Source organism: Perca fluviatilis, chromosome 21, assembly GCF_010015445.1.
Source record: "Perca fluviatilis chromosome 21, GENO_Pfluv_1.0, whole genome shotgun sequence".
Classification (NCBI taxonomy): domain Eukaryota; kingdom Metazoa; phylum Chordata; class Actinopteri; order Perciformes; family Percidae; genus Perca; species Perca fluviatilis.
The window spans coordinates 20,967,221-20,991,728 of NC_053132.1; the positions used below are offsets into that span (position 1 = coordinate 20,967,221).

The following is a 24,508-nucleotide window of genomic DNA, read 5'->3' on the forward strand; positions in this document are numbered from 1 at the left end:
CTGTTTTAGCTACAGAGTGAGGCATCTCACTTCTGTTCTATCTTTGTTGGGAGTTCCACATGCGCAGTAGCTAGGTAAGGACTACTAGCCAGTCAGAAGCAGAGTATGAGGGCGTGCCACGCTAGCAGCTAGGTGAGCATTATAACGTGTGTTACAAAGTGAGACGGTTTTGTCTCTGAAGTAAAGGCTGGACTACAGCAGAGCTGTTTGGAGCAGTTTGTGAACAGTGTTTTCTGTTGGAGATGGTAAGTCCCTTTGGGGTGGACTTTGGGCTTTTTTCACAGAACCAAATTCATATGCAGTAGGCCAGAAAGTATGTAAAGGTATGTTATAACTTGCCTGTTCCCAGCTTCAGAGGGTCCAATTCCTGTGGCAGCAAACCTTAGCCTGCACTGTGAAAAGAAAGAACCCATTTTTCTATATTATTGTTTCACCAGGTGCATTATTTTATGATGATAATATTGGATTTGCAGGTTTAAAGCATTACAAGAAAATGAACATGCCAAAGGTTAACAGAAATGACTGTTACTGACCTGTTATGTAAACATGTAATGTGAAAAAAAAAACCTGACATTTCAATATATTCAGAATATCTGCTTTGCGACTGTTTTATGGGGAAGAAAATGCCTTCAACACATTTGTTTGGCCTGGAGGAGCGTATCGTTGAGGTCTAACGCATGTGAACATTATCTGTTTGCTCATCATTACACCGTCTCAACTACAGTCTTTACTATGTATTCACTAAATGGTCTTTCTATCCAAATGAGCGTTCCAAACCTTCTAGCTCAGCCTCTTATTCTGTTATATCAGTATCCAGATGACATTCGCTACCGAAAACAGCTAGAAATGACAGATTGGCTTAGACCCTGATCAGCAGAGGGCAGACTGTGATATTATGTTATAAATGTAAGAGCATACAAACAATTTAGACCTGTGCGCTCCTGACCTCTTGTGGCTGAAATGGGCCTAACATTACATCACATCCAAATAAAGGTTTGTGCAGCATGGGAGAATTATGTGCCATTATTACATTATTTTTTTCCAATTGCTAACACACTAAAATGACATGCATAGCACAATTATTTAAACTGACACACAGAGAGCAAAACCTATTCTCAAGTCTCCAGAAGTCTAAACACATCTTCTGCTTTACACACATTTTGCAATTCAAAATGGCACTTTTTTAAATGCACTGAACACGGTTCTCTGCATAAGACACAACAATCTGACATAAAGTCACATGTCTGCCATTTCAAAACACTGCCATTCAAAATGACACTACATGATCTGATTGGCCAATACCTACATGTGCCACCTGGCCAAACTCCTCAATGGTTAATTGTTACCTCTTCAATCAGGAAGTAAGCACTATGAAAAGACCACAGGTGAGCACCTTTTGATTTTTCTAACATTTCTGCAAATTTTTTCTGCAATTTTTCTTTTTCAGTTCACTGTTTTTTTGTGAGCATATTTTTGTTCCGTCCAATGTAAATATATCAGCTGTGCATATGCTGCACTGACTTGTTTAATGAATAAATAAAAATGTTTCAACAGCATGTGTGTGTGTATCTGCAAATATTTCTGTGCATGTGAACAATCTGAAGAATTTTCTACAATCTGAAGTATTTTAGTATTATGGCAAAGCATACTAAAGATGAGAGTGCTTTTCATTATGCCCAACAGTGTGTAGTTGGTTAGACAAAAATCTGGTAATATGAATGAAGTGTGTGCCATTTGGTACAAAAGTTTGATTTCGATAATGCTATATGAAGTTTTGGCTGCAGTGCTTCATTTTGTAGGATATATGAGGCATTCTGAAGTTTGGGTGTGTGGAGTTGTGAATTGTGTTAAGTATTTGCAAAAGTTTAAGTTTGCAAAATTGTGTTTTAGCAATTGGAAAAAAAACTGTAACATGTGCAGTGTGGGAATCTGTATATTCCAAAAAAACAACAACAATAAGAACAAGACTTCACTGCATTACTACAAAGGGTGTTAGTCTGGGAAATAACTGTGATAATGAGCTTAAAAAAAAAATACTATTCAGAAACAAAATATTGAATGCCTATGAGCTGGACCAGTGCGTTTTGTTGTGTTGGTTAGTTCTTGTTTATTGACTGTTCAGTGGATTTTTTGGCTCCTCTGTTCAGATTATTTTGTTCTTGTTTTTGTCCAAAAGGGTTGATTTGTTCAAGCCGACCGAGTTGAACATGGACACCGATGGATGCTAATTGAATTTCTTTTATCTATGAGTAATGTATAAAAAACATAAAGAGTGGGTAGGACCAGAACAGTTCTTAACTTCTTCCTACCCCATTTTATTCCAATGTTTTTATTGGGTTTTGAATTGTAAACACTTATAAAACAATTAACAAGTCCCCAAACAGCAACCCCAACATATACAATAATAAAATGACAAAAACATACTTTAAGGGAAAAAAAAAAAACTGACATACAACAGAGTTACAGAGCCTGTGAATCAATTATGTCCCAGTGTTTCCAGCAGGAAATTGTAAATTAAAATAATCCAGAAATGGCTGCCAGACCTTATAAAATCTCTTCCCTATCCCCCCTTTCGAACATGAACAATATTATTTGGAGTTTTGTATTTGTTGCTTATACGTTGCTGAGGATCCCGTTTGTTTTTCTTTTTTTATTGCCCGATATATGATTCCCGTTGTTCACACGCTAGTTTTCACAAACTAACGTTGGTTTTAAAGAGTCTGGAAATCAATTTGACATTATCAATAATGACATTGGTGGAATCAGAATCAGGTTTTTTTTGCCAATTAAAGTAAGTACTAACAAGGAATTTGCCTTGGTGGTTGATGCATATATAGACAACACACACATACTAAACATAAATTATGAAACATATTAACACCAGAAAAATTATTTTTTAAAAATCAAACATTGCCAAAAGACCTTTTCCTTCATTTTAACTCTCTTTCTTTTATATTCTAAAGAATGAGGCTGCTGATATTACATATTTTTACTAATGTGAAGAAATCTCATTAAAATACCAAAACCAACAATGCATAAGTCCGTCACTCAATACTTTGACTTCTCTGTAATGTACTGCAACCCAAATACATTGGTTCCTACTGCGGAATAAATATTTAAAAAGGCTCAGGTGGCTCCTGAAACAGCTGCGCACTGTAGTGAGTAACATTACTCAAGCAACAGTGAATAAGACACTATTTTCAGAGTCCGATTATTACACATTTATTGCATTAGTGAGTATTTCCGACAGCAGGGTGGCGTTTGTGAGACTGAATCACATTTGATGTATTTATTTCAGGAGGATACTTGCCTTTCAATCAACCTCTGGGGGTCCGGATGGATTTGTAATCACTTTGACGATTCACTGGCTTTTGATCTAGTGCCAGAGCCTCTGTTCCTGCAAATCACATAAAAACCAGCAGAACAATCCAGTTTGGATTAAAGCCGCTGATTTATGGCTTAGGGGTAATCAGATGACCTGAGAATCTTCACAGTCCGCTGAAATCTGTACTCGGATCACTTTGGTCATTTCTAATCCAAGGTTTGTGTGTGTGTGTGTGTGTGTGTCAGCTTTATTAGAGGATCACAAACAGGAGATATTGTCAGACCAGACCTGGAAGAGATTGTCTGTGATTTAGATAACTCAAGATAACTTTAGATTTCTCCTTTACTTGGAGGCTACAGTTTGGATACTTGATCTGAAAAGAGTTTCTTTTAAAAAACAAAGACTTAACAATGACTGGACACTTCTAGTGTGTGATCTTATATATTCATACTAGTTATGCTTTGCTTTTACATGGTTAGCTCTGTCAAGATACAACTTGAAATTGAATTGACTGTGAAATGTGATTTCAGCTTGACAAATACACAAGTTAAAGGTCCCATCCTGTAAAGAATGAGATTTCCATGTTTTTTTTTTTAAAAGCAGGTCAAGGTGCTATATAAATATTGTGAAAGTATCAAAATGCTCAATCCACAGAGAAATGCACACTGCCCGTATTCAGAAACGGTGCCTTTAAATGAGCCGCCAGGACTTCTGTACGGTTGTGATGTCACAACTATACTATATGTAGGTAGAAAGTGCCGCTACAGTGCCGTTACAGTCATTCCCCGGCTGCAACGAAAGTGCAGAGACTCAGAGGACGCAGATGTGGAAGACCCAAAAACACTGACCAATCAGAGGCTTAAAGAGACAGTTTCAGACAGAGGGCGAATACTGGGGATGGGGGCAATCCCCCACCACCACCACCAAATAATCAAAACTGGCCAGTGCAGCCGACCCCAAAAACCTATTCCTTAGCATGAATAAAGACATTTGCACCATACTTTGATGCAGAAAAGGCACAAATTGTTGCAGAAATATTCACCAGAATGCAGAAATTGATGTGTTTGACATTAAAAATTTCAATTTTGCTCAAAAGTGGAGATCTCAACCCCTCCAATGTTGAACCCAAAGTTACGCCCTTGGATACTGGTATTTTCAGACAGATAGTATGAGAAAAATATTATGTTTTTTGAACATTACAGCATGTAAACATGTTCTAGTAGAAACCCCAAAAACTACTATTAACCTGAAAATTAGCATAACATGGGACCTTTAAAGCATTGGCTAAACCAGAAGATGAAGGTAGAATCACACAACTTTATTTCCACTGTTTGATGTAGAACAATTGGTCTACTACTAGTGTTTGTATTACAAAAACACAAGTTAGTGACAATGCATTGGGTAGATAGGTTCGAGAGAGTTCAATATTTAGTACATAAAGGGATTTAGAATTTCTCTACCAGAATAATACTCCTGGCAGCTGGAGATAAGTCAATAAGGCGGTTAAATAACTTCATAAAATGTTGTAAAAACGTCAACAACCAGAACATTTTACAGCTTTTTTTGGTGGCTAGTCAAATATTTCTTAGAGAGGTGGTATTGCCACACCCCCGGACATCTCCTGCATAATTATTTACTATACAGAAGCAGAGCAACATTATTGAACATTAATAATGAATCTATAGGAACCTCCAGGGACTTTTCAGTGCAGTTGGAGACATTTTTATACAGTATATCTGTACAGGTGAGATTATGAAATTTCAATTTACCAGTATTCACAAAATAAATAAATATTCTTGTCACATATTACCCAAATAAAAGTCAGCCTCATCATTAACTTATTATACCCTTTATTTGTTCTATTTACAGTCACCACAAGGTCAACCAAACATGACTCATAACAAAATTGTGGCCTAATGAGAATGCAGAGATTTCTACATCCGGGCCATTTGCAACACTGTGTTATAGTGGGCAAAGTTGACATCTTATCAGCTAGATGAGAACATTTGGATGTTATCCAGACAAGACTTCAAAATGCTGTCTAATCATTACTGGTGCGTGTGAGCAAAGCAAACACAGAAAGAAAAAAAAAATCCCTTTTAAGCTGACGAGCAAAGGAAGCAAATATAAAGATCCAGGTTCAGTGACAGGTTTTTTTTACAGTCTGATGGGTTAGCTCATACTGACAAAGTCTCTCTCACTAACCCTTGAGGCGAGGAGGCGATGGTGCTGTCATAGATAGTGGAGAGCGACACCTCTGTGCCGGTGTTTGAAGCTGTGCTGCTGCCTGCGGGGGCTTCTCTGACGGGCCTGCTGCTCTTCTTTCTGAAAGAGTTCCTGATCGTGCTGGAGAGGCGCTCGGACGCGCGCCTCACCGCCCGGCTCAGCCCACGGTTCTTCAGCTTGATCAGGCCCACGTCGTCCTCCAGCTCCTCGGGTGGCACCTCGATGTTCCCCGAGTACCAGAACACCCACCAGATCAGGCTTAGGAAGATGACGATAGCCCCCGCGTAGATGAACAAATCGTGGAGAACGATCCCTCCGAACACCCCCACCATCATGATGAAGACACCCACTATGTCGTGGGCCACCGCGAACCAGAAGGAGCACTTGCAGCGGCCGACTCCTCCGTACCTTGTCTCCGTGACAAGGTACGGCTCCACAGCGTATGGCTCCACCTGTACAGATGTTGACATGGTGGCAGTGGGGATCCTCCAGAGCAAGTTGCCAGAGTTAATCCAGATGTGGATCTGCAGGACAGTGAAGTGTAACCCTCATTCGCTCACATATCCACACACACACACACACACACACACGGAACAACCTGCAGTGGTCAAAGTACAATGTACGCAAGCGGTTATCAGCCAGAACCACGGCGGCTTTATGACTGGAGGATGGTTTAAAAGAAACTGTTGCATCGTTGTTGACAAAAGAAATAAAAATAAAAAACAGTTCCCACTTTCACATTTACAGAGTCCCTTCTATTCAAGCACCTCCCTGGCAGCACCGCTTGCGCCTCTGCTTCTCTTTCAGTACGGGGATCCACACCAGCCCCATCACCACAAACATCAGGCCGACGGACAGGCAGGCCGAGGCCACCGACTGGCACGCTTCGGTCACCCCCAGCGACTGGAGCAGGAAGAGGAGTCCGCCTGCAGCACACATCAGGGATCCCATCACCATCACGATGACGGGTTTGTGGAGGTGGGCCCAGCCTGCAGGGCCTGAGTCAGGGTCTGGACACAGGCTTCGACTCCCAGAGTCTTCTGGGAATGAAGTTTCTCCAATTGCTTCCATGGTTGTATATATATAATGGAAACACCACAGCAGCTCCTCGATGAGCTTGTCCCCGTCTGCTCAGCCAGTCCCGGATGAAATCAACGCAGCCACCTCCTCAAGAGTCATATGAAGGAGATATATCCTCCCTATGATCAACACGAGATTGTGTGCATGATGCATCTCTTAACTCTCCTCCTGCCCAGTAACCTGTGAGCACTGTAATTCCAGATGGCCCACCACGCCCACACAGCACAGGAAGGGCTTGGATGAATAGACAGACCCAGCCCACCTGTTGACAATAACGTGACCATCTTGTTGCATTATACCTCCGAATAAATACACTGTCTGTAGAAATGAAGGGAATTTCATTCATCAATGTCTCAGATCATTATGTATTATTAAGATGCAAAGCCTCACAGATGCGCCCACGTAGCGTTATCGCATGCGAGTAGCAGGCAGCAGCTGTACAAGCCATGATCTCAGTAACAATAGGCATGTCATCGGATACAGCTGGCAGTTGTATGCACAGCGTTGATGGCTCAATTCACCATGAACTAACAGGGCTCAAGGCTAATGCACTTCAGATGTTAAAGCCCACAAAAGGTGTGTATACACAGTTCACGTTAACAAGTGTATGAAAGCATGTAGTATTCTTTATAACCTAATGGTTGGACTTGATGGTCTTAAAATGAAGCCTGCTGACTTGAAACCAAGGGTTTTAAAACAACTTAAAGCTAAAGACGTCATAAGAGTCATTGTTTTACATACTGGGTGTTACTCTAACTTTGCTTGAATCACTGATAAATATATCTGTATTACCTCCTCCATGCTGACAACTAACTAATAGAACGGACGTCAAAAAGAGGAAATGATAAAAAAGGTGTAAGAAAAGTAATACTTTTTTTTGTCAAGTCAACAATAATACCCAAATGTAAATGTGGGTGTCCCATTCAATAAATAGTAGCCAAAATAGTTCATAAATCCCCACTTTTAATCTGCATGAATAACCACTGGCCAGGCCGTCAGAAGCATTTTATAGGTCTGGTTTTTTTTCACAGTCACATTTTGACATGGCAGGAAAACCGCACATCTAATTAATAGTATTAATGGCTGCACTTTATTTAAGCTTTACTAGTTTGAGGGCCATGTCACTGTGTATGAATGCTCACCGACATGGCTTATCAGTACACTTAAATAAAAAATAAAAAGCTAGTTACTATTAGCTCCACCTGTGGTTTTCCTGCGATGATAAAACTGTCTCCTGTGACAAAGGCCTGTTACAAAGAATTCAGGGAACACAAGATAGCCGTGGATAGTTTCAGGTAAGTTTATAATCTGCTTCATCCAACGAAAAAAAGACAAAACAGAATGAATATATTGACCGTTCTATGAACAATCTGGTCCTGTGTACTGTGTAAAAATGTCCATGTCGAGAGGGCAATGTGCAAAGATGCTCTACTGAGAATCATTTCACTTTAGGCACTTTTCTTTTTACTTTAGAGTCAGTCTTGCCGGCCTTCTTGGTCATTTTGTTTGGCGATTTTCTTCCTTTCTTGGCTGCAGCAGGTTTGGGTGCCTTCTCCAGCTGCTTCTTTTTGGATGGTTTCTACAAAGAAAGAAAAGCAATGAGGGTCTGCAGTCCACTTAATGATGACAACACTGCCCGAGACAGTTGACATATTTAAATGACTAAGTATTTAAATCTAGGAGCTGGGAGTAGCACTGACCTCCAGTTTAGGCTTTTTGCTAGGTGTCGCTATGGGAACCAGCTGTGGGATTTCTTCCTCCTCCACAGGTTTCTCCTCTCCAGCAGCATCCGTTTGCTTTACGTCCCCTGTCTTGTTCTTCTTTGCCTGCTTTTTGGCTGCAGCTCCCTGAAAAATCCCAAAACACGCGAGGCGGTCGTTTTACACGTCGTTTCTATAAATCTAGCTCGGACACAAGACGAACGTGTGAGGGCAAACTTGTACTCGCCTCTTTCTTGGACGTCTGAGCAGGTTTCCCTGCCTCCAGCACGCCGAGGTGGTTCAGGTCTGAGGTGTAGATGGGCAGGGACACCGACGTCTGACTCTTTATGTGGATGAGCTTCATCACGGGTCCTTTCTGTAAACAGCAATGCAAACATGAAAAGGCATTACAGAGCTTGGGGTGGCCAAAAGTTAAAAATGTATAGACAAGCCCCTGAAGCAACAAAGAACAAAGTTGATGAAAACACAAGACGTTTCCCTGGGCAGCTAGACTCACCGTGCGGAGTTTGGCCGCCACCGTTTGGACAGCAGCCTCGATGTTGTCGGTCACCTCATCTGCGGTCATTCCGGCGTGGGCAACACGGGCCATGCTACAATACACATCCATCATATAAGTGAATGCAGGGTTACTATGTGAAACTCTAATGTGACACTGTAAACAGCACCAATACAAATAGTCACAATGCAGGATTGTTTTTTGTATTTCCGGTCTACATTCCAGGTTGTGTATCAAAGGTGTAGAGACAGGCTCCACAGAAAGAGGGGGTCCACCTGGATTGACACTGAATCTCTTTGGCACCGGCAATTCCCCATATCAATACACTTCCCAGAATTGACACAGAGTTGTTAAGAGGTGCTCTTAAATTTGACGAGACATAAAACATCCCGTGAAACTAAAATTGTTGTTTGTCATCTTGCTGAAGCAATACTAAAAACACAACAGGTTTCCCTGAAGCTAAAATAAAAAAGGGTTAGTTACACAGAGAGGTGTGTTAGGCAGTTCAAAAGGAACACCATCTCACCAGCAGCAGCCCTTGTTGGTAACCTTCAAGCTGGTGCCCTGGATGACTCTCTGGATGTCTCTGGCCAGATGTTTGCTCTGCAGGTTCACAGACAGCGGCTCTCTGGTAAAGACAGAAATGGACGTAAGAATACATCTACTGCAGCTACAGAAAAACTCATTGTTTGGTACTAAATGTGTAAAATAGTTTTTTTTTATTAGAAGAAAAAAAAAAAAAAAAAAAGGTCCCATGGCATGAAAATGTCACTTTATGAGGTTTTTTAACGTTAATATGCGTTCCCCCAGCCTGCCTATGGTCCCCAATTGGCTAGAAATGGTGATAGGTGTAAACCGAGCCCTGGGTATCCTGCTCTGGCTTTGAGAAAATGAAAGCTCAGATGGGCCGATCTGGAATCTTCTCCTTATGAGGTCATAAGGAGCAAGGTTACCTCCCCTTTCTCTGCTTTGCCCGCCCAGAGAATTTGGCCAACCCATGAGAGAGACATCATGGCTTTCAAACGAGCAAAGTGGCAGTTGGTCAAGGCCACACCCCCACCCTTCACCTTGCCCCCCCCCCCCTCAATAGCTACAGAAATGGCACATACTAAGGAAAGCTCATTGTGGGACTGGCTCTAGATTTAGAGAAAGAGACTTCAGATACAGTATTAGGGGGCCACTAAGGCCTATATAAAAGCATCCAAAGAGCACCGTGTCATGGGACCTTTAACATTAACATTATATGGGTCATTTATTTGCTCCATTTTACTGATTTAAGGGCAACTTTCTACTTACTTTATTTTGTTCTACGTGTTTAATTACACTTCAGCACATTAGGCACTCAATTAATAGGGTAACTGTAAAAGCTGCATTCTGTTTTCATAATCAATTTCTTACATTGTTCTCAGACAGCGCCTCACAGAGGAGAGCGGTCCCTCTGACATGAATATGACAATAGGATCAAAAGCTGAGATCAACACCAAATGTTGGCCGTGTATTGAAGAGATTAGGAATTGAAGGTACAACTCTGACAACACCAAAGAATAAAGGGCTTACTTTTTCCTCTGGTAGAAATGTTTTCCGAGGTGGGATGGCAGCAGGCGGCGGATGCGGTCGTCTGAGAGGAACAAGTCACAGTTCCCGAGCAGGCGGCGCTTGGCTTCATACGGTTTGTACTCCGTCCTCAGGGCCTTGTACGGGATGATCTGCTCCGGATACAGGGACATTGCCATCAATACGAGGTTTCCCAAAAACTTGGTAAAGCGCTAGATAGATACTTTGACCCCCAAGGAGAAATTCAACATCCCAGTAGCTTACACACAACATACATCATAACAGGATGTTAAAATAACAAATCCACATGAATAATATGGTCAATAAAAGATACTAAATACAAATTCAAGATGAATGTACTAAGGGATAGATCGACATATAGATAGATAGATACACACACACACACACAAAGTAGCTACGTTATTGAATTGAAAATCGATATTGAATTGAATCGTGAGCCTAAAAATCGGCATAGAATCGTAACATTTTCTGAATCGTACACCCCTAATGTATACTATTTTTTATTTCCCCATACTCCACTGTTAATTTATCCACGCTGAGCAATGCGTTTGTCTGCAGATGGTCTTGCAAGAATGACCAAATCAATAGCTGCTTAATGACTCGGACTGGTAGATATACCTCAGTGATGTTTTTCACTCCCTTCTCCTCCAGCAGCTTCCTATAGAACCTCTGGGTCTGCTCGGAGGTCATGTTGGGCTCATCTTTGGTGAAGAGGCAAATGTCGTCTGTGTCAGATCGCTGGCCATGGGGCAAGGGACTGAGGGCGGAATGAGACGTCACGTCAATATCAACTAAGTCGGGTAAACGAGAGTGAGTCAATATCTGCTACAGAAGAACTACAGGTCAGGCAGGAAGGCTGCTTTACGTTCCTGTCTGGTGGACTCACATGCGGATGGACTGTGCCACTTTGGGGATCTTCCAGAGGGTGAAGAGCATGCTGATCTGTTGAGTCTCGTCCAGGAACAGGGAGTCACTGGTCGACTTGGTTTTCAGGAAAGCCTGCAAAGCCTGGACGGCCTTTTTGACCTAGCAGATACATTAACGCCGTTGTCACAAAAGACTTTGTAAACCCACCGACAAACTTTCTTCCAGAGTTCTAGGGATTCAGACTTGTTGCTGTGCCACTGCGAATTAGCTTCGTTGCTAAACCAATGGACATAAGTACATAATATAAACACAGCAGTGTAGTATCTATGCTAAACCAGCAAGCAAACACGCTAACGTCAGCTGATACTAGCTAGCTTACAGCTGCTGTCGATTCACAACAATGTAACTTATCACAGTCATGTTAACGTTTAATAACCGAAATTATATTTATAAAGTTTAAATGTATTTCAGCGATAAAAGCATTTTTTCTTTTTACCTGTGCCCGGTCCAACGCAACTCCTGCTCCATCGGCCATGCTGTCTGCTTCACGTGTGGGAACTGTAGACACGCATGCGCAATTGGTATACTCTACGTCACATAATACAAAAAAACTTTATTTGTACGAAAACTCTGAACACCCAGGGAAGTAAATATGGTTGGCTCATAGATATACTGTATGTACGAGGATGTCTCCTGATTGTTTTAATTCAATTTAAAATGATGGATATAGATATTGCAGTCTTTATATGTAAATATCTGTACTGAATGTTTCATAAAATACTTTAGTAAATTGCAAATGTATGGCAGCTTAAAATGGATTTAAAAAAATAGTAGCTTTTTAGTCTGAGGAATTGACAAAGTACATCCAATTATATTAATATTAAAATGCATAAATCTACAAAAGGACAGGAAACTTCTATAGTAGTATGCTGAATGTCAAGATTTGGTATTAATATTGATACTGTGGATATTGATTTAGCCATACCAAATGGGAATACTTATTAAAAAGGAAAACAAATACACCTTTCTGTTGCAGCCTGATCATTTATTTTCAGTTTCAATTATGTAACAGCTGTGTGTGGGTTTGTGTTTGTGTAAGTGTGTGTACCCATGTTTCATCAGAGTGTGAGCTCAATCCAATTAAACCATCTCATGTGGAGAGAGACCAAACTAAAAACTTTTGGTACAGCAGTCCTTTAAACCAAATAAAATGTCCACTGGATTCTTAATCCCACTCTTAAAACGGGAGATGTACTTTGCAAATTATAACTACAGGCTAACTCTGGTCTTTTGGATGATATGAAATCATTCTGTAGTTTTGTTTCTCTTCCCCAAACTCAGTTACACTGCATCCATCTCCATTCTAAAAACAAATGGCGTGGCCTGCCGACTGCACGGTTCGCCGTGGGATTACAGAAGGGGGGGGGGCATGTAGCTACATTAGTGGCATAGCTGAGCTCTCAATATGAGAAAGCTGACACACTGGACTTGGTCTCTCATTTCATATTGTTCATCATAAAAAGTGATTCAGTCTTTTTTTCTTCATTTGACGCAATTTTATTACCTCCTTCACTCCTTGTTGTCCCTGTTCTTCTCTTCAGCATAGTTGTGTGTAAAGAGAAAGTAACTATTTGGGTCGGCTCTAGCAGCATTTCTCCTCTGGTAAAAGGTGGTAGAACTCCATGCATGCTGCCACTGTTGCATTTAGTCCTTTTCTGGCACCAGCTTCAGCACTTTGCCGATGGCGATAGTTTTGCCTAGTGGAGGAGTGTATGAAGAGAAGTGAGGGACAAAATGGAAAAATAACCCAGACATGAACAGTAGCAAGTAAATTTACAATGTATTATCTCTGCTGTGACAAAACATATTAGCTTAAAAGTCCCATATTATGCTTATTTTCAGGTTTATACTTGTATTTTGGGTTTGTTCAATAACACGTTTGCATGCTTTAATGTTAAAAAAAACACAATATTTTCTCATACTGAATATATCTGTATTCACTCTCTGTCTGAAACGCTCCGTTTTAGCGCATGTCTCTTTAAGACCCCCTCCCAAAAAAACAGTCTGCTCTGATTGGTCAGTGTTTCCGGGGTCTTCCGCATCTGTGCTCTTGGTGTCTCTGCACTGTCACTGTAGCCGGGGAATGACTGTAACCGCACTATAGCGGCACTTTCCTCCTATATATAGTATAGTTGTGACATCACAACTGTACAGAAGTCCTGACGGCTTATTTAAAAAGGCACAGTGTCTGAATACGGGCTGCGGATTAAACATTTTGATATTTTCACAGTAACTACATAGCACCTTGACTTGCTGTCTTACTAACACACCCACACAACGTCCTTACCTTCGTCTCTCAGTGTGAATCGTCCCATCTGAGGGAATTCTTTGAAGGTCTCTAAGCAGATGACTCCAGCTGCCCGGAGCCTGGCGATACACACCTGGTCCTGCTTAACAAAGCGTGGTCGTGTTTTGCTTTTCTCCCCGGTCTTTTTGTCCACCAGACAGATTAAGGCCTGCAGTCGGGATTTAAAGAGTTGAACCGCAGTTCAGTAAGGCCAGGAGGTGATCAGAAACTACTGGCTGAGCAAATAAAATACATAACAAAAACGCACTCCCAATACCGTAAAATGTTTCAGCAACAGTTTGGAAAGTAGAGCATGTAACTTACTGAGATTTGCACTTCTTCAATGCAGGTGTGGATGTGAAGGACTGCATTGTAACCAGGACAAATGATTGATTTGTGCTCAATAATGACGATCTGAAATAAAAGGAGAAAGCGACGTCCAAAGATCAGTTGACTTGACATGGTCATAATACATGTATTTATTTAGTACTGAAATAGAGCCGGATATATCCGTTTATATATTGGTTCATTATCTATACTCTCAATATCTTCATATATATTTAAAAACAAGCGGCCGAATATGGGTTTAAATGGGTCTTTAACTGATGAAATCGGTTACATCGGCACATTTTATATGCCTCATTCTCAACCGTTGGGCCCTCTGGCTTCTGCACACTTAATCTAAACACCAAATAATAAATCAAATCACAACAATGTTGTGCATCAAACAAGCAGCTAAGTGCTGCTGCTAACATGCATTGCAGCGGTGGCTCTGCATAAACGGCTGCCCTTCAAATGAATCGGCTTGCACCACAGCTTCTGGCCTACAAAGTCCCTGCTTAAACAGACCCCAGACAATTACCATGGTCTGGGTCTAGATACAAATTCTCCCCACCAAGTAATGTAGACTCTGAAAGTCAGATGTACAATGAAAGAAAAAAAACAAAACAGATGCCAGCATGCAGTGACTTTGGTCATCTGGTGTTGACGTACCTGTGCGTCAAAGGTGCGGCCGGAGTGGCAGAGGTTGTCAGGGCTACAGAGGATAAACCCAGGGAGGATTTCTTCCTCCTCGATGCCCTTCAGCCTCAACTTCAGATTCTCCCCAGGAGTTGCGTCGTCTGTCTCCACATCGTCACTCAGCAGGCTCAATACTTCCACTGTGTGCTGCAACACACACACACACCTTTTAAAATATTTTAAATAGACACAATATTGCTGTACTGAAACAGGATACATACAACTTTATCATTTCGGTAACAGGACCTTCTTTACATCTAGGCTGCAGTAAATTTAATACAAGAATGAGGCCTTGAAGTTATTCCTAGTAGAAGGTTTATTGGTCCCTTGTGAGAAGCAGCAAAGTCATACGGAGGAGATCTCACCCGGTTTGGCATCATGACCAGCTGCTGGGCTTTACTGATGCATCCAGACTCCAGCTTCCCGAGGATAACGGTGCCCATGTCCTGCAGGGGCACACGCGTGTTAAGAATGACCACAGCAATTTAGTGTTAGCCATCAGTAAGTTGATGCACATTAGTCATTACTTGTATAGACTTTGTAGTGATTCATTAGCTAATCAATAAAATAATAGTAAAAAGTCATGACGACTGGGCAGGGACGAGAATATTTGCCTTCAAATGTTTCAGATCCTAATACCTGGCTTGTGTACATAGAGTGTAACGTTACACCTAATGCACTCTGGAATATACAATACATTGTCACTGTCCAATATGAAAACCACGTATCTTGGTTTGACAAAATTCAACCATTTCTTCAGCAAAAAGAAACTATTTAAAAGTCTATTGCAATAGCTGAGAAATACATTTGTGTGAGGATGACAACAGGTTTGTTTTCTGTTGTGAAAAGCTGACCTTCTGGAGATATGTGGTTTTCACATAAAAGCAGGCAAATATTAGTATTCTAACGCTGGTAAAATACTGTTATCATACAGTATGAAAGCAACTGTTGACTTTGGTTTTCTCGCACTATTTTGTCCAATATACAGTACTTGTGTCTTATAATAACTCGTCTCAGATTCATTTACATAGCACACAGCTATTTGGTTGTAAAAGTGTTATAATTTAAGCACCTCGAGCCCATTAAGTATGTTTGTATGTAGCAGTCCAGAAGATCGGCGTATACTGTGAATATATTCAAGCTAAAAAAAAAACTCCCACACAATTTCAAGAACTATGGCCCTAACACGATGCTCAGAAAAATATGCAAAGTTGGAAGAGAATCAAGCCCTCCTTTTGGGAAATTAGGCTTATTCGCTTTCTTGTGAAAAGTGAGATGAGATATTGAGGCTGGAAAAAGATGAAACAGCTAGTTAGGCTCTGTCCATATTTAAGAAAAATCTGCCGACCAGCACCACTAAAGCTCACTAATGAACACTAGCTGTTTCCCTGGTTTCCGGTCTTTGTGCTAAGCTAACGGAGATAACAGATTTAACTGACTTAAGAGTGGTATCAATCTTCTTATCTAGCTCTCGGCAAAGAAAGCGGATCTGCTCATCAGGAGAACTCTAGTTGGGGCTGCTTAGTCATATAACCACTACATAAGGCTCTTGTGTAGTCACAGGGAGAGAGGAGTATTTAAACAACTTAAAGACAATAGGATAAATAGAAAAGATGAGTGGGAAAGGGAAAGATGCTTATAGTAATGTAGGGACAACTGAGAGAGCTGCAAAATAACTTAATTCCACCAACACTTGCAGTATGTGTTGAATGGCTTCCAACATCTAAACCGAGGCGAGTGCCAAGATGCTGAATTATCTTAAAGAGCACTGACTATGCAGAGGCTGCAGTGTGTGTGTGTGTGTGTGTGTGTGTTTATAATCATGTTGGTGTGCTCATGGAAGATCCCCCAACAGGAAGGAGAGTGACAAACTGGAGAGGGAACATAAAAAAAGATTTGGGCCAAGTGAACAAAAACCAAAAGAAAATTTGACACCCACTCATCTGCTTGGGAAAAAAAAAGCAGTGGAGAAGACAAGCTGCTACAGAGGTCTGTTTTTCTCTATTTTCTCCAGCCGTTTACCTTGTATTTGTCTACAATAGGTAGTCTGACTGGTCCATCGTTGGATCTGGTGAAGTTTGGCAAACTGTCCAGATGGGCAATAAATGGCAAACCCCTGGTAAAGAAAGAAAAACCCACAATAGTCACTTGTTCACATTTTATTTCTGTTATCAGACATGTCTTCATGAGTGCAGCTACTGTGTCCTAGCATGGGCTACTAAGTGATTTGTGACAGCCTGGGGACTCTTATTTCAAGTGAACTTTGGCAAATGTATTTAGTTTTAATTAAACCACAGCTGTGTATTAAGTGTGAACCAGCAGAAAATAAATTCCAGCCAGCATTAAGAAAAGTCCAGACTCCACACAACCCGATGCATCAACAGAAACAAAATATAAAAAGAAATACATAAACCCTAATACTTTTCTGTGAACCGTGTGAGCTGTGGGACAAGCTTATTCATAAAACCATGTGCACAATTACAATTTCTCTTCACTAATACCAATGAAGTTATTGTTGGCCAATGTCTCCTTAATGAGTTGGTAAACATCTTCACTGTAATGTGTTGTACAGATATGTATTTATAAATTGTGCTAGTCTTTTTATACTCCGAGCAAATGAAAAGGTGAGACCATGACGACATGTTGTTGGCCTTCTTTAACACTATCATAAACAAGAATAAGCACCTGTTGAGTGGCAACGTGTTTAAGAAGTCCACAGTACAGAGCTGCAATCTCTCAGGGAAAACAATATGTTCCTTTAAAAAGGCAGATGCTGCCAAGAACAGCACTGCTGTGAATCAACATTGTGTCAGTGACGCATTACCAGGCAGATTAAAAGGTAATACTGATGTAGCAATACAGGAACAGAAACTTCTGGCAGGGGAACCGGTTTTCCTGAATCTATCGTTCCTTTTTGGAAAGAGCAGCCCTGACCATGCAGTCAACATTTCATACTCATGAGTTCAAACATGACTGCTGAAATATAAAAATGGGAGTACTTAGACATACTTTGCTAACATAGAACATCACAGAGCCGACTTACGTGTACCAGGGGCATTCAGTTACGGGCTCCTTGAGGTTGGCACCTGTGAGTCCGGAGCAAGGCATAAAGTGGATGTCCTTCTTGGGGTTAAAGCCCACCTTCTTTAGAAATGGAACCAGCTTCTCCTTACACTCTTCATACCTGCAGAAAAGTAATGAAAAGACGCAATTATTTACTGAAATATGAAATGCACAACATCATGGATTTTTACAAAAAGGAGTCAGAAGTCAACGTGGGAGCTATAAAAAAGGGGCATCTGAATAAAACAGACAGTCAACACCAATTGTAATAATTCACTGATAGACAACGTTGTTGGTGCCATGTGTTTGTAATTGATTATTTCAACGCATAAAACAAAATGTGGAGACGCCACTGACGCAGCATTGAAGCAAACGTAAACACGTCGTATCTATTTGAACCCAGTCCCTGTTCACCTTTCTAGGCTCCAGTTGACAGTGGGGTCATCCATCTTGTTGACCAGGACAATGAGATGTTTGACTCCTGCTGTTTTAGCCAGCATGGCATGTTCCCGTGTCTGTCCGCCCTTCTCAAAGCCGGTCTCAAACTCCCCCTTTCTCGCTGAAATCACCTGATACAAAACCAATAAAGGAGGCAGAAATAATTCCAGTGTTAAGTGACAGTTAGGCCCTATTCTCACCTGGTTGTGTGTGTGTGTGTGTAAATATCCCTTGTTACTCTCGCATAAATCCTACATTAGAAATGTGCGATGACTAATGAAAACGCGCTGCTGGGGGGACCTCTGTGCCGCCGGTACACAGCCGCCTTTTCCAGACCATCGCGGGGCACAGAGCTCCAGAGAGCCAGGGATATAAAAGCAGGAGAATGGATTATGCTGCACAGATGTGTACATGGGTGTTTGTTTAAAGTGGCCATATTATGCTCATTTTCAGGTTCATAATTGTAATTTGAGATTGTATCAGAATACGTTTACGTGGTTTAATTAAAAAAAAAAAAAACATGTTTGTTGTACTGCACATTGCTGCAGCTCCTCTTTTCACCCAGTGTCAGGTCTCTGTTTTGGCTATAGAGTGAGACCTCTCAACGTCTGTAACATCTTTGTTGTCAGTCACACATACGCAGTTAGCTAGGTAAGGACTACATGAGCTAGCTAGCCGTTTCTCCAACTTCGGCCTGTACAAGGCAGGATTAGCCGGGAGACTTCTTCTAAACGAGGGCGCACTTCCAACTTTGTGTGGAGTACCTGCAGAACAGGGACATGCAAGTAGTTCTATAGAATTTATTTTGTAGATTAGGGTGAATTTGTGTGTGTTGTTGCAGTGTTTTGCCATAGAGAACGAGCTAGCATCCTAGCGCTAGCATGCTAACAGTTAACCCCCTAGGCCCCTCGTGTCGGCTAGTGAAGTAGAAAGCCGTGCAGATTTTGACCAGCTCACCCAGAGACTGAAGGCAGGACACATTCAGAAACCGTATCTCACTCAAAACAGCATGGGTGTTTTTTTTTTTTTTAAAGTTTGTATGCGTGTCAAAGCACCAGAGACACAAAATAACACCACAACTCCCAGAAAAAGTGATTTTTTTCATAATACGGACACTTTAAACTTGTTTGCTGCAGTGAAACATCAGTGGAATAATTAAAAGGGGCTGTACTTGATATTCAGAAAAAAAGGGTGATCTGGGATTGCCTCCAAACAGCTCTAAAAGGCCATTTTCCCCAACTTGTCAAACACAGACGCCTCGGCACGCCCTTTGGCATCAGATACCGACGCACAGGGCACGGACATGCACATGCACGCACAGCTGGAATGGCTATCAAAACAAAGAACAGAAAAGCTTGGATTACAGTGTGATGTACAGAGTGTGACTTCATTCTCTGCTCGGGACGCCATTACTCCACTATATCTTTACATAGCAAATCGTTATTTACTGCTTTTATATGAATGTTCTGAATATCGAGTACGGCCCATTTATGTAACTTGTGTCCGTATAGGATTTAATCTCTGGGTGTGTCTTGAGGTTTAGGGCTAGTTAGTGTTAGGGTTTGTCGTTTGTCCATCTCACCAGGACGGCCAGGTCGGCTTGGGACGCTCCACCGATCATGTTGGGGACAAAGCTCTTGTGTCCGGGGGCATCCAGGATGGTGAAATGTTTCTTCTCCGTCTCAAAGTAAGCTCTCCCGACCTCGACCGTCTTCCCCTTGTCTCTCTCCTCCTGGTTTGTGTCCAGAGCCCACGACAGGTACCTGCAACAGCCATGATAATTTATTCCTTTGTTCTACATAACTGCTTCATAAAACAAACAAGCCTGTTGGAATCAAAACCTGTTGCAATATTTGCTTGAATGATTAACATTGGAGTCCGTGGCGATTAGCTGCAAAACAGCCAAAACAACAATATAGGGTAGGTCAAACTGACCGCGCTTTTGAGCTGCTTTCATTTAAATATTTAAAAACAGCTTACTGCAATTTATTCACATATATTAATAATAAAGAAATATGATAATTAAAAGGCATGCTGATTGTAGACACAAGAAAACAAAGGTTTTTTTTTTCTCCACACCATGTCTCCCTGTTCTTTTCTTTCGCTTCTCTTTCATATTTTTCCAGGGTTCGCTTTTCCACCATTCCAGTTAAGTACCTAGAAAGTAGAAAACAGGGAAAGTTGACACAACAGACGGCCATGGACGTGACTTCATATTTATTGCATCTGCTGCATTAAAAAGTGAAACTGGGGCTTCAACTGGAAAACCTGGTACACTGTAGCAGACAGCTAGTGTGGCAACTATAAACATAAATGTTTTTAATTTTTACAGGTCTGGAAACAGTTCTCTATACAGTGGGTGAATTAGTAAGGCACACTTTACCACATTTAAAAGAAATAGATAGATGCAGTGGCTTGCATAAGTTTACACACCCATGCTAAAGTTGACTAAAAAGAGAGAAAAAAAACATCTTTTGGAAATTGATCTTAATGCCTTAATTAAAAGGAAGAATTTTTTTTCCAACCTTTAAAAAGGACACCAATTTTCTTTGTGAATGAATAATGTATCGTAAATAAATAAATGTTCTTCCTTAAAATACAGGGGGCATAAGTATTGAAGTAAACAATAGCAGCCAACGTCATCACAAACCCTTCACCATACCTTGAGATTGGCATGGGGTACTTTCCATAAGATCATCTCTCAATGCAAATCAAACCAGCTATTAGGCTAACTGAAATAAAACCATGCTAATCTGTAGGTATGGTGTAGGGTATGTGATGATGGGGGACTATTTTAATTCCAAAGGCCAAGGGAACTTTATCAGGATGCAAAGTATCCTGGATCCATGAAATAACGGGCCTTTAAAATACTTTTACAATACATTATTCATTGACAAAGAAAAGTGGTGTCCTTAAAGGTTGGATTTTTCCTTATTTTTTTTATATAAAGGAATTAAGATCAATTTCCAAAAGATGTTTTTTTTAATTCATCTATTTGGGCAACTTTAGTATGGGTGTATAAACTTATGCAAGCCACTGTATTTTCATTTATTGTGCAGTCCTGCAGCACTGTGATCAGCCAACACAGAACTAAATTAAAACTGGATTACTCACATGATCTGTCCTCCAATAGTTGATTTTCCAGCATCTAACAGACAAAAAGAAGACGAATAAAACTTTACACAATCTTCCTCGGATAAAATGAATAAACATACTGTACACGTGATAAAGAGACGCACCCACGTGACCGATAAAGACCACGTTCACGTGCTCTTTCTTGGGGGCATCTGGCAGCGCCGGAGCCACTTTGGGCATGGGCATCTCCTCCTCTTCCTCCTCCATCATCTCCTCGTCCTCGTTCCTCGCCGCGCCCCCCTCACAGGCTCCTCCTGAACTCAGGTCCTCGTCTGCTCCGCCTCCTCCTCCTCCCCCCGGCTCCTCCTTCTGCTCCCACGTCTCTTCCTCGGTGGTCATGTCTGCCTCTGTGCCTCCATTCTCCACTGGAGCTGGAACCGTACAGTACACATTTACTACACCTGTACACCTGCTATTTCTCTTTGAGGTCTGGATGCTACAGGCAACCCACAGCTTGGAAGGAGGAGGAACTATTTAAGGACCTACTTTTTTGGCTGGAATGAAACCCTGCACTCACCACGAATCCTGATTGATTCTGAATCCTGGAATTCATTCAAGATGAGGCATTTCTGCCAGTTTTTTCCTTTTACCACATTAGCACAAAAATGTGGAATAAGATACCCTTTGCACACATTAAACAAACAATTCCATTTTCAAAAGAGAGAACTGATTCAAGTCATGCTATTCACTTGTTCCTCCTCAACCATTATCATTAATTCATATGCTTTATTGTAGCCATTATGTTTCTTTTGTGTGTTAATATATAATGATTGTGTATAATGCAGGTTTAGTTATGTAATTTCATTCTAAATGTAAATGTATCTTTATTCCAGTGAAGCTGCTGTTAAACTGCCTGACCAGAGTTTAAGAAAACTGATGTTTTGGCACTATTTACAACAACAAAAAATGTATTAAATAAACTGTAACTTCAATATCCGATCTGTCAGAGTAAAATAAATGCATATGCTGTCACAACAGCTCAAATTACTCTTTGGTTTTCAACCACAAGGTTTCTAGGTTTCTAGATTTCTACAGATGTTTGGTAATTTCTAATCCTAAATTCTTCATTCTATTTTAAAAATCTAAACCGCTGCAAAAAAATGATGACAGTGGCGTGTGACATAAAAACCTCAAGGATAGACGACATCATAACATGAATTTGCCTTCACAGACAGCCTAAAAAGAGTTGCAAGACTTCACTGTCTGCGGTATGCAGTTAATCGTTCATTAGTCCTGTCCACTAGTTAGAAACACAGTCAATGCGATGTTCTGCAGAGCAAACAAGTACAACTAAAAGAAGAAATCTGCTGAGCCCTGCAGAAGAAAGATCTTCCCATGACAACACACAAATAAGCTTCCCATTTCCGTGACTATGAAATTATGCAGCCCAGCAGTCATGTACAAAGCCCTATTTTCTTCTTAACCCTCCCCGTTTATGATCAGCCAGTGAGATATTGCTGCTGGTAACTCAGAAAGACGAGTCTCGTCAATGCTGTAATTATAATTTTTCTTTCGTGTTCAGAAACGTGACAGGTCGAGTATTAGAACGAGTATTTCCATGAATAAGCCTGGAAATGTCGGTCTCTTATATACACTACATCCGTTTTGGGTTTTTTGTCCCTGTGTCACTCACTCTGCTACAGCTGCAGTGCTCAGACACTTTATTAAAAAAATAATAAATAAAAAACACCACCAGCTCTCTGTAACTTCTATAGAGGCACACAGCAATCTGGGACAGGCCAAAAATGTGAATGAACCTGACTTAGGCAAATTACAACTAGTCAGCACAAAGTGACTGGAGTAACCAAATACATTCAAATTGCTCTGACACACAGAGCAAACCAAGGTCTCAGCCATGCAGCGCTTGAAACATATCACAGTGTGTGCTAGTGGGAGGTCTATTTTGGGCATGGACGAGTGAGATTGCATCATATTATACGTAGGCCCATGCACATTGGTTTACCAATGCCTGCAACCCAAATATGGCTCAATAAGTGAACCTACTTGACTTCAAGGTGAGCATCCACGTTCTCCTAGTCTGCATGAGGTTTGGCCTGGCATTTTAAATCTGGCTGCAGGTAGATGTGCACACCTGAGCCTAGAACCACACCTGTCCTTTGGTGAACAACCTGCCTGACAGATAGATTAGTAACTTAATAACCTGAACATGCAGTGCCTGGAGTACAATGTGGTTGCATACCGGCTGTTTCTGCCACCTCCATGCTGGCAAATGGGTCAGGGGCACCTTTTGAGGAGAGAAAGCAAAGCATGTCAAACTTTCATAAATATGTATTAGACAAGGACGGTCGTTTGACGTCTTGTTGTGACTGTTGCTGTGTTATAAATTAGCTAACTGACCGTTACAACACACGACTATCACTCTAGCAGACTTGTTGATTAGTTAGTGGAAATTAGATAACTGTGGCACTGGCTGGACTGAGCACAGCGAGTTGCAGAAAGGAAGGCTAATTTAGCTGGATTAGCAAGCAAGCTAGCAAGTTAAGCTAACTTCCAACCAGCTGTCTGACATTCACCCACCGTCTGAAGCCGGAATTTCTACGGCACTTGCTTGAAGGAAGCTTGGTACGAACACCGGGGCGTTAACGTTGGGGACAAACGGCTTGGCGTTGACGTTGAGTGCGGCGAAGGCAGTCGGGAGCTCTGCCGCGGCAGCCGGGGCCTCGGCATCCTCCTCCAGCTCCCACGAATCCGGGGCTGTGTCACTCGGGTCCATCGCTCCTTTTTTTCCAGAGTTGACAAGCTTTCCACTGCCGGGGAACGTGGAGGTTTTTTATAGTTCCGATAAAACGCGTTTAGTTGCTGGTGTGTTTCAGACTCTTAGCATCACATTTGGTGAAGTTCCCATTGCTTTGTTAAACCTTGCTTTCGCAAGCGTATGGATCCCGTAGCCGACGAGAAGTGGTGTGCAGTACAGTACGGCTGCTGCATGTCCTGCAAACACCGCTAGAGGCCAGCACCGAACTTCTGCTTCGTGTACAATCACGGTACCACCTAATACATCAATGGTTATCATCGATTTTTTACAGTCTATAGATAAATTAAAGAGTAAAATAAAATACATATATACATATACACACATTAAAAATGTAAACATACCCATAAACATTTGCATACAGACGGACACCGTTATGTATTCCTTCTTTTAGTAAGCGCAAAGATAGGCTTATCAACAATGTCACATGAAAAATGTCGCT

The 24,508-nt window shown here is 41.3% G+C and overlaps 3 protein-coding genes across 5 annotated transcripts; all 3 read right to left on the bottom strand.

Moving 5' to 3' along the window:
• Positions 1 to 4,622: 4,622 nt before the first annotated feature.
• On the bottom strand, positions 4,623 to 6,559 carry LOC120550631 (transmembrane protein 238-like). The gene has a single exon (XM_039787254.1). It carries the CDS (start codon positions 6,019 to 6,021, stop codon positions 5,503 to 5,505), a length of 519 nt encoding a protein of 172 aa, XP_039643188.1. The 5' UTR covers positions 6,022 to 6,559; the 3' UTR covers positions 4,623 to 5,502.
• A 1,015-nt stretch (positions 6,560 to 7,574) lies between these two features.
• On the bottom strand, positions 7,575 to 11,910 carry rsl1d1 (ribosomal L1 domain containing 1). Its single transcript, XM_039787253.1, has 9 exons — positions 11,787 to 11,910; positions 11,310 to 11,449; positions 11,042 to 11,180; positions 10,406 to 10,554; positions 9,375 to 9,476; positions 8,849 to 8,942; positions 8,579 to 8,707; positions 8,332 to 8,478; positions 7,575 to 8,210 (listed from the first exon to the last, which is right to left on the bottom strand). Exons 1-9 carry the CDS (start codon positions 11,823 to 11,825, stop codon positions 8,070 to 8,072), a joined length of 1,080 nt encoding a protein of 359 aa, XP_039643187.1. The 5' UTR covers positions 11,826 to 11,910; the 3' UTR covers positions 7,575 to 8,069.
• Positions 11,911 to 12,314: 404 nt separating this feature from the next.
• On the bottom strand, positions 12,315 to 24,262 carry gspt1 (G1 to S phase transition 1). Of its 3 annotated transcripts, none has more exons than XM_039787251.1 (14): positions 23,832 to 24,262; positions 23,494 to 23,538; positions 21,398 to 21,664; positions 21,273 to 21,306; positions 20,238 to 20,315; positions 19,741 to 19,921; positions 18,135 to 18,289; positions 17,701 to 17,841; positions 16,680 to 16,773; positions 15,023 to 15,103; positions 14,631 to 14,804; positions 13,962 to 14,051; positions 13,638 to 13,806; positions 12,315 to 13,047 (listed from the first exon to the last, which is right to left on the bottom strand). In XM_039787251.1, exons 1-14 carry the CDS (start codon positions 24,025 to 24,027, stop codon positions 12,995 to 12,997), a joined length of 1,758 nt encoding a protein of 585 aa, XP_039643185.1. In that variant the 5' UTR covers positions 24,028 to 24,262; the 3' UTR covers positions 12,315 to 12,994. The 3 variants fall into 3 exon arrangements, with proteins under 3 accessions (XP_039643185.1, XP_039643184.1, XP_039643186.1); XM_039787250.1 differs by having other exon boundaries at positions 23,455 to 23,538; XM_039787252.1 differs by lacking the exon at positions 23,494 to 23,538.
• Between the last annotated feature and the right edge of the window lie 246 nt (positions 24,263 to 24,508).